The following is a 10323-nucleotide window of genomic DNA, read 5'->3' as shown; positions in this document are numbered from 1 at the left end:
GTTAACCCTCCAGAAGAGAAGTTTATTGTTACTACCATACAACCCAGGCTGTTAAGCTTAACCTCACTGTCTGTCTGAATATCAAACATCTTGGGCATAACATGGAACAGGTATTTTTCATCAAGTGTTGATTCTCTTCATTCGTCCAGCACACGCTTGCTACTGCCCGTGTGTGGATCTCCTGTGGGCACCTCCAGGGACTGTGGCTTCCGCAGGGGCCAGGAAGGCTTGTTCTTGTTCCTAAGCTCAGCCCTTTGCATTTGCATGGACATGTTAGCATCAGCTTTTCTTGGCTAGCTAAAGCCTGCTGGGATTTTGGTAGGGCTTGTGCTGAATCTATAGATCAGTTTGAGACCTTGGAACTGCCCCCGAGGCATGGCACTTACCTCCATTTATTTAGGTTATCCTTGATTTCTCTCATTAGTAGTCTAGTATTCAGGTTTGGTCTTGTGCATATTTTATTGTTTTTGTTCTTAAACATTTTGTGTCTCTATGCTAGTTTAAGTGGAATTATTTTTAAATTTCAGTATAAAATTGCTTGCTGGTAGTATATTGAAATAAAACTAGTTTTTTGGTTTTTATTTTATTTATTTATTCATTTATTTATTCACTTACTTATTGAGACAAGGTTTTGTTTTGTAGTTCAGGCTGGCCTTGAACTCACAGCAGTCCTCCTGCCTCAGCCTCCCAGTGATGGGGTGTCACACAGCCAGCTTGAAACTTAATAGTTCTTTTAGCTCTTTTGTAGAGTCCTTCTGGTTTCTGCATAGGTAACTGTACTGACAGTGAATAAAAAAGTTTACTTCTTCCTTTCCGATTAATATATTTTATGTCTTTCTGCCTGTTGTGCTAGCAAGGGCTCCAGGACAGTGCTAAGCTAAGATGGAGAGGGCAGACACCCTGCCTTGTTCCCCTGCTTGAGGACAAAGCCTTGGGTCTTTCTCAGTGAAGTGTGGACGCTCAGGGTGTCCTCGTTGTGTCACGGAAGTTCCCTTTTGTTCTGTACAATTCTTTTATGTTACCCTCTACTTTTTTATCACAGATAAATGTTGAATTTTGTCAGGATGCTTGTATGGTTGGATTTTTATTATGATGGTTGAGTTTATTTTTAGTAAATAAAAATAGTTCATTATATTGATTTTAAAATGCTAAACCACCTTGCATATCTCAGGTAAACCCAGCTTAGTGTTCTATGTATTTGGGGTTAGGGTTTCATATGTTTTTGGATTTATTTTGTTAAAATTGTATTAAGGACTTCATTTTCTGAGTGTATTGTTCTGTTCTTGTAATGTCCATGTCATGTTTTGTCCAGCTAATGCTAGATATAAAATGAGCTGAAAATTGTTCTATCATTTTTTTCTGCAGTTCAGGTAGAAATGGTATTGTTTCTAAATGTTTGAAATTGTGTGGGCCACCTGCTTTTGTTTGTGGGAAAGTTAGTGTGTTTTGTTTTGTTTTTTGTGGTCTTGAGGTTTGAACTCAGGGCCTTCTACACTGTGGTACATCCACAGCCCTTTTTTATTTTTTATTATTTTTTTGTGGTACCAGGGATTGAACTCAGGACCTTGTGCTTTATTCTACTGAGCTATCTCCCCAGCCCCTCAGCCCTTTTTTAAATTGTTGCTTTGAGACGGTCTTGCTAGGTCACCAAATTGCACAGGTGGGCTCAAACTTGCAGTCCTCTGCCTCCTCCCAGAGTTCTGGGATTACAGGAATGTATGTAGGAAAGCTTTTAATTACAGATTCAGATTCTTAATAAATACAATATAAGGTATTCAGGGTATCTCTTTTTTTGGGTGAACTTTGGTAGTTTGTATCTTTCCAGGAATCATGTATTTTTTTTGGAATCATGTATTTTATCTAAGCTGCCAAGCTTAACATAAATTTATGTATAATTTATATTCTACTTCTTAAAAAGTCTGTAGGATCTGTCTTGATAGGCTTTCATTCCTGATGTTGGTGGCTTGTCTTTTCTCTGTTCTTGCAAACAGGTAGAGATATGTTTCACTGACCCTAAGACTAGCTCTTGATGTCATTGGTTTTCTCTGTAATTTGTTTCTTTTATTGATTCTGCTGTTTATTTTCTCCTTCCTTGTTTTCTTTTAATTTACTGTTGTTTTCTGGCTTTTTAAGATAGACACATTATTTTAGACTTTTTATCTAACCTGTCCGTTTCAAGCTATTCATTACTCTCTGAAATTCTATTTAAGATGCATCTCACAAAGCTTAGAATTATTTTTTGTTGCTGTAGTATCAGGAATATTTTCTAGGATCCCTTATGGACTTTTTTCTGTGACCTTGTCAGTAGTCACGTGTGGAGACTTGGTTGTCCCAAGTGTGTCACACCAGGCTCCACTCCCTCCTGCCTCTGAACTCTGCCTTGGTTTCTTGTCTGCTAAACAGGAATGATAGTGTAACTCGCCTCTGGTCCTGTGGAGGACCTTGGTAACAGGCACAGAGTGAGCTCTCATTAATTGTCCCTTTGTTTTTATTGTTGTTTTGGGATCTGTGTATCTAGCTCATTGTCCACTATAGTTAATGCTAAGAGTGCTTCTTGAAAGAAAAGTCTGGAAAGAGAGAGGAGAACAGGAGCCCCACTGGGGCTGAGAGTCTCTGGATGGTTGTAGGAGGCTGGCACTGTAGAGGAGGGCTCCACGGAGGAAACGTTCACGAGGTCCCCCTTCTGAAGCATGTATGTGAATAGCTATTCAACATGCTGATTTACTTAGAAGAGTAAGCACCTAAGTTATAACTCAATGACAGGAGACAGCTGTCGATTTTAAGATTTAAGAAATGTATTGCCCATATGCAATGTGTGCATCCCGATAGAAGTAGTTACGTAAGGACTGGGAATGTGGCTCAGCAGCACAGTGCCTGCCTCACAAGTGCAAGGCCCTGAGTTCGATTCCCAGTACCAAAAATAAAATATTTATTTAATTAATGAGATTATGAGGAATTTTGGCAGTGACGAGGGTACAGTGTATGCTTTTAAGCTGTCATAGGTTATATTTTTGAATTAAAAGTTACTTCACTGTCAGATAAACTTATAGATGAAATGAAACAATGCCTGGGATTCGCTTCTGATAATTGTGTAGTGGGGGGAAGCAGAAAATGGGCTTACAATGAAAGAGAGTTTGAAAAGAAAGCATCTACTTATCACTTGTAATGTTTATTATACTAGATTAGAGTTTGAAAAACAAAAAACCCGGCTTAATATTCAGCTTGAATACAGTCGCAATCTGCTGAAGAAGAAACTGAGCAAAATCAGCACATTGAAAGAAACTGTCCAGAAAGGTAGAGAAGACATGGACCGCCTGAGGAAGGTAATGGATGCGGGTGGTGGCTGGGCCTCTGCGTGGGGGCTGTGTGCTCAGCTCCCAAAGGGTCCTCAGGGACGAGGGCAGCTTCAAGTAAGTCCCAGAGCTCCCTGGGTCCCTGGATGCCTGGGAGAGCGTGAGGGGCGCCACAGGCTCCTGCCTGAGCTCTGAGGTGGGAGACGGGAGGCTGCGCTCTGGAGCTGACTACCTAGGCGAGGCCCTGAGGGCGTCTCCAGCGGCGTTAAAGAGCCTGCAGGTGTAGGAGAGATAGCTAAGGGGCATAAATGCTTGCCTGATGGGTGCAAGGTCCAAGTAATAATAATAATAATAATAATAATAATATAAATAAATAAATGAAACTATCTTTTAAAAACAAGGCCTGCAGGTGTCAGAGAAGTCAGACTGGAGCCACAGATGGGGAGTGAACTGAAACTTTATGGGAGGTTGAGACAGTTTCAGGTGCCATAGAGTACACTGGTCCCAGGGCCGGTGCTGAGATCCTGGAGGCCAGGCAGGTGAGGGGTGCTGCATTGGAGAGTCAGGAGCCCGCGCTGCAGGAGTGCAGTGGCAGCCGGAGGCCAGCTCATTGCAGGAGCACTGTCTCTGGAGGTGTGGTCAGCATGCTGAGGCATAAATCTAAAAGGAAAGACAAAGGCAGGTAGCGACTGCCAGTGTCCAGAAGGTGTGATGCAGGTCATGGCCCATGACAGGCTCCCTCCGCCTGCCTTACATGGGATGGCGTGTGTCTCGGAACAGCTGGGCTGGCCTGCTGATAATGCCAGAATCCGCGGGCTGAGGTGGTGCCAGGATGGCAGATTTGCAACGTGAACCCTCTCTGTTCAGGTGGAGGATGACTGTCTGCAGGTTGTGGAAGAACTCTTGGCAAAGCAGAAGCAGCTTAAGGATGTACTAGTCGCTCAGAATTCCAGTGCTGAGAAAGTTCACACTCAGGTTGAGGAGGAGCGGAAGAAGTTTCTGGCTGTTGATAGGTAACTACAAATTCTTGATGTGAAAGTCTTAGGCAGCTCTTTAAACATGTGTGTCTGTCAATTCAAAATGCAAATTTTTTGCCAGGGAAATAGCTCAGTGGCATAAGCGCTCGCCTGGCAAGTACAAGGTTCTGAGTTCAAGCCCTGGTACAAAAAAAAGTATGGTAGAATGCGTGATCTTCTAGAGATGAGAGTGGGGGCAAAAGCCTTGGTCTCCATCAGTGCACCACAACCTGGAGTGTAAGGGGAGGAGAATCAAGCCGCGCTGCCTGTTCCTTATTCACTGCGCCTTCGTTCGCTCATCACTGAAGTGGGGCTAGCAGAAGTGCCTGCCTTGTTGAGTAGTCCCAAGGACTAAGGAATTGCCACTGAACAGCACCTGAGTGCCTGGTGTCTGATAGGCGTATCTGCCGCGTGCTGAGGCTGCCTGGCATCGCCTAGTGCAAGACAGTCATCACCTTTCCTGTTGGATCGGCGCGGCCTGAGTGGCCAGATGAAGTGGGCTTTGTGCAGTGTCCTGGCATCTTAGTTTCCTTGCGTCCAAGGCCGTCAGTGCTTTGAGATCCAGTCTCAAGGTTTTTGAGTGGGATTAAAATCTGTCTGCTTGATGACCTTTTATTCTTGTGTTATTTAAGCAGGACTAATTCTGTTTCTTTTCATATTCTTGAAAACCTTATGTCCCTCCTCCCACCTGTCCGTCCGTCCATCCATCCATCGTCCGTCCGTCGTCCATCTCTTCGTCCTGCCTTCCCCTGCCTCCTCACTTCCTTCTTGACTTTCTCTCTGTCCTCTTCCTGAGTTGCTCCAGCTGGTGGCGTCACAGTACATTTTCCGGAGCGGTGCCGCAGTGGTGGTGTAGTACACGCACTGCGGACTCCTGGACATGGATGCAGCAGAGGTATCTATCTCTCATGCAGAGGCTGCACCTCATCTGAAGCACTGAGATGCAGCGCACGCAGGAGAGAGAGCTGCAGCAGGAAAAATTGCACAGACCTAAAAGGAAAGCAGTGGGAATGCACTGTCTGACCCTGCAAAGCAGAGGTGCCTGTCACTGAGAAATACTCCGGGGGCACCTGGGTCACACCCCAACCTTCCCAGGAACATCAGTGTACAAATTACAAACCCTAGCACTTGCAGCACTCTTGGACAAAGTGGTCTTCCTCATGGAGCTTTATTTTTTTGTGTTTTGTGTTTTTTTATTTATTTAGTATAGGGTCTGCAGGGTCTCACTACGTAGGTCAGACTCATGATCTGCCTGTTTTCAGCCTCTCAAGAACTGGGACTACAAGTTTGCACCATCATGTCCAGTCTCAGTCACCATCGCAGCGCACCCTGGGGACAGGGCCAGCACGGCCTGTGCTGCTGAAGATCAAACCCTGGCCCCTGCGCTCTGCCTAAGCAGGCACTTTAGTCTCTTGAGCTGTCTGGCCAGCCCTTCACGGAAGTTTTTTTTATTTATTTTTATTTTTTGTGTTTTTAGGAAAGGGTCTACAGGGTGTTCAGTGTCTCATTACTAGATCAGACTCGTAGTGATCTGCCTGTTTACAGCTTCTCAAGAGCTGGGGTTACAGGTGTGCGCCCCCACGCCCACTCTCAATTGCCATCTCAGCACACCCCGGGGGTGAGGCTGGCATGGCAGGTCCAGGGATTGAACCCCTGGCCCATGGCCCCTGCGCCTGCTTGGCCCTGCGCCTGCTTGGCCCTTGGCCCCTGCGCCTCAGCCGCTTTAATCCACTGAGCTATTTGGCCAGCCCCTTCATGGAAATTTATAATGTAACATTTTCCTGCCTTGATGAAGCTTTGCACAGTGAGTAAAATTACTTTTTAATGTCTGTGTATTTACAGGGAAGTAGGAAAATTGCAAAAAGAAGTTGTGGTAATTCAGACTTCGCTGGAACAGAAACGCTTAGAGAAGCATAACTTGCTGCTGGATTGTAAAGTTCAAGACATTGGAATAACTCTTTTGTTGGGGTCCCTGGATGATATCATTGAAGTGGAGGTAATTTAGTGGCTATAGGAGCTGAACACAATGTCCTTTGCCTGCTTACTGTTCCTCGGGTTCCCTGTCCCAGAGAAGACAGGACATCTTTTCCTCCAGGAGGGAAAAGGGACAAAATAATTGTCCCATTTTGAATTGGGATTTTAGGCAGTTTTATGATTTCTGGTTAATCTGAGTCGCTTCCACTCACCAGGGTGGTCTGGTTTGTGGTGCCTTTAGAGTAGATGTCCAGGAGAAAACAAATTAAAGCTGTTGTCCTTTCTGCTCTGCCCTCAGAAATCTGCTTATTTCCATCCAGTGTTCTGTGCCAGAAGGAGTCCTTTGGATTCTTCAGAGTGAAGTATCCAGAACATATGCTTCTTTCTAATATGAATGACTTTTGCAGTATAACTCTGCTGTCTTTTCTCTGTTTGCGCACAGGAGACATTCTGGAGAAGAGGTTAAAAAAAATAGCAAACTCTTTCCTGCCTGCAAGAGACATAAGCCCAATTCCAGTGGCTTTAAAGTGAGAAGGAAAAAGTAGCAGTGGGTGGTGACAGTGGTGGTAGTAAAGGGATAGGGCTGGGCATTGGTGGCATCGTGTGTGGCTCCTTCCAGGAACTTTAAGGCTGTCAGACTCCTTGCTGGTATGTTCTAGCTTTGTCCTCTCTGGTCAGCTTTGCCCCCGGGGAAAGAGTTCCCCCCTGCCCTCAGAAAAACCCTGGGGAAGAGCTCGGGCTGGGTCAGCCTGGCTCCAGGGCCCACTCTTGAGGGTGTGGAGGGAGCAGAGCAGGCTCTGTCATAGCTAAAGACAGTAATGTGCTTACTGTACATGGAAGGAATGGAAAAGGAACTTAACTTTAGAAGTATTTTGTCACAGAGTAAATAGAGCAGTCTTCCTGAGAGCCTGGTAAATGTGTGGTCAGCAGCAGTGTTGCGCTTTGTCCCCATTGTCCTTTCACCTGGCAAATCTGTAGAATTCTTCAGCATGCCCTCATTGAGTGTGAACATACGTGCTTCTGTATACGCATGAAAGATATTCACAGCACAGGGTATTTCAAAGCAGATACTAAATCCTTAAGCTGAACTCATACTGAATCGTTATCTAAAAGGTAAGACATTTAGTTTCCAGTCTAGCACCCAAGAGCTTTACTCTTGAAACAGGGTGTATATACATACATATTGGGGATCAAACTCAACCTTGCACTTGCCAAGCAGGCACCTATGCCTCTCTCTCTGCAGCCCAAAGCTTTGCTCTTAACAAGTAACAAGTTGAATAGGCTGAAGATTCAGTAACTTCTTAATCCGAGGTCACAGAGCTAACTGCTGCTCCCAGGTTGGAGAGGTGGCTTGCAGAGCCCAGCACAGCCCCAAGAAGCCCTGAGGTGTGACTTTCTGATTGCGGGGCTGGCGGCGGGGCCAGCGTGGGCTTCTGCACCACCTGAAGCTTTGTCAGGTTCTCCCTTAACCAGGGCAGTTCCTCAGGAGAAACTACTGCCCCAGAGCGCCTCTTCAGGTTTATTGGAGTTTGACTGACTTAGGTGAATGGCTACGTCAGCTGTAGCCATTCTGTCCCATGGAGAGGAAACCAAAGCACTAAGTGGAAGTGCACGCCATGCTCCCAGTTCAGGGACAGAGGCTTGCTAGAGACACCCCAGGGGAAAGCTCTAGGTGCCCCCTCCCAGCACCGTACTGCACCCTGGAGTGATTATGGTCTCTCCTTTTCCTCAGCACATTACATTTGGCTATCGAGAAATACACTGAAGCCAAAAGGCAAGTGTTAGAAGAGACAGCTGGCATCAGACCAAGAATGATATATATCATTCCTCCTTGGAATTAGGAGGCCAGGAATTTAAACCAAGCATGATTCCTCCTTGGAATTAGGAGGCCAGGAATTTAAACCAAGCATGAGTAATAACTAAGGACTCTAATGGATAGACAGTGTGCAAGAAAGGATAGGCAGGTTAAGCAGGTTGGAAAATCTAGGAATCAAAAAGAAATGCTGCAAGTCAGAAACACCAAAACAGAAAGGAAGTGTACTCTTGATGACCTTATCCGAAGATTAGACACAACTGAGGAAAGATCTCAGAGCTTAAGGATATCTCTGTAGAAATGTCTACAGCTAAAGAGCAAAAAGAAAAAAAGTCTGAAAGAAACAACAGGTCTTCAAGGAACTGTGGAAAAGCTGCAGAAGATGTAGCTTATGTGTAATAGGAATAAATACCAAAAGACAATCGGGGGAAACAAAGCAACATTTGAAATAATAACTGAGAACTTCCCCTCATTAATATCAGACACCATGTGGCAGATCCGTAAAAGTGGACACCAGGCAGGTGTGTGCTGACTTGTTTTAAGAGAGCAGTAGGCTAGGGAGGGGCCAGCCAAATAGCTCATCGGATTAAAGTACCTGCTTAGGCAGACACGGGCTGGGAATTCAGTCTCCTGGCCTGCCGTGCTGGCCCTGTCCCCAGGGCCTGCTGTCTAGACCAGGTGTGGGAGCATGTGCGTATGTGCCTGTAATCCCAGCACTTGGGAGGCTGTAAACAGGAGGATCGCTACAAGTCTGATTTATGCACTGAGACCCTGTACACCCTGACCTAAATACAAAAAAAAAAAAAAAATAGAACAGTAGGCTAGAGAGATAGCTAAGTGCCTGCTTGGCAAGTGCCGGGACCCAAGTTCAGTCCCCAGTACCACATGCTGTGCTGGCCCTGGGACCTTGAAACCTGGGCACACCATACCAGCTGAGACCAGGTGTGCTGGCGCACGCCTGTAATCCCAGTACTGGGGAAGCTGAAACAGGAGGATCACTGTGAGTCCAAGCTGTGTAGTGAGACCCTGTATCCAATAAAAGGAGGATCACTGTGAGTCCAAGCTGTGTAGTGAGACCCTGTATCCAATAAAAAAAAGAAAAAGAAAAAAAGAATGATAGCAAAGGCATGATCCAGCAAGTAAATAATGGGTAAGCTGCCTTTATTAAAGTTACAGTGTCTGCTTTGTGAGAAACACTGGCCAGGGAGTGAACATAGAAGCTACAGACTGGGAGAAAATAGTCTGCAAAAGACATCTGATAAAAGACCTAACTAAAAAATTTAGAGAACTTCTAAAATTTAAGAATAAGAAAATAACCTTACTGAATATGAGCCAAAGACCTCAATAGACCCCTCACCAAAGAAAATAAACAGACAACAAACAAGTGCATGAAGAGCGGCACCATGGGCCAGGGAGATAGCTCAGTGAAATAAGTGTTTGCCTGGCAAGCAGAAGGTCCTGAGTTCAATTCCTAGTACCAAAAAAAAAAAAAAAAAAAAACGTGTCATTGGGAAACATTCATGCAAACAAGATGGCGCCAAACATCTGTGCTGTAGGCCAGTATCCAGAACGGCAATGACACCACGTGCTAGCAGGGATGCTGAGCAACACGAATTGTCCTTCATTATTGATGGGAAAATGCTACAGCTAGTTAGGAAGGCGGCTTGGCAGTTTCTTAGAAAAGTGAACACACTTACCCTGTGCCCAAGCTCTTGCACTACCTGGCATTTACCCGAAGAGTTCAAAACTTAAATCCACACAAAAACCCTTCTGTGATGTTCGTTGCAGCTTGCCAAAACTTGAGGGCAACCAAAATAACCTCCAGGACCTGGGAGGGCTCAGTGGAGAGCACTTACCTAGCATTGCTGAGCCCCTCGGCTTTACTCCGCAGATCACAAAAAAATAAAAATTAAGAACAGGTCACCTGTAGGCGAAGGGATAAACTGATACGTGCAAACCCTGGAGTGTTACGCAGCATTAGAAAAAAAAAAAAAAATGAGTATTAGACTCTGAAAAAATCCAGGGCTGGTGGTGCATGACTAACCCCAGGACACGGAGGCTAAGGTGAGAGGGTTGCCAGAGTCACACTCAGCCTGAGTAGTGGAAGATCTTGTCTCAAAAACGTAAAAATAGAAGGGCCAGGGAGATGGCTCAGTGGAATAAGCGCTTCCCTGGCAAGCGCAAGGGCATGAGTTCAATCCCTGGTTCTGAAAAAAAAAAAAAAAAA

The 10323-nt window shown here is 45.2% G+C and overlaps 1 protein-coding gene across 1 annotated transcript in view; it reads left to right on the top strand.

Annotated features, from left to right (window-relative positions):
- The window catches only part of Smc1b (structural maintenance of chromosomes 1B), a 73169-nt gene that overhangs the window by 42721 nt on the left and 20125 nt on the right, over positions 1 to 10323 (top strand). The window contains exons 16-18 of the mRNA XM_004642456.2: positions 3182 to 3323; positions 4161 to 4306; positions 6152 to 6305. Coding sequence (XP_004642513.1) covers positions 3182 to 3323; positions 4161 to 4306; positions 6152 to 6305 — 442 coding nt within the window. The remainder of the gene's footprint in view (positions 1 to 3181; positions 3324 to 4160; positions 4307 to 6151; positions 6306 to 10323) is intronic.

The sequence above is a fragment of the Octodon degus genome, unplaced genomic scaffold, assembly GCF_000260255.1.
Source record: "Octodon degus isolate 3935 unplaced genomic scaffold, OctDeg1.0 scaffold00153, whole genome shotgun sequence".
In the NCBI taxonomy this organism is placed as follows: Eukaryota; Metazoa; Chordata; class Mammalia; order Rodentia; family Octodontidae; genus Octodon; species Octodon degus.
This window is presented reverse-complemented; position numbering and strand designations above follow the sequence as displayed.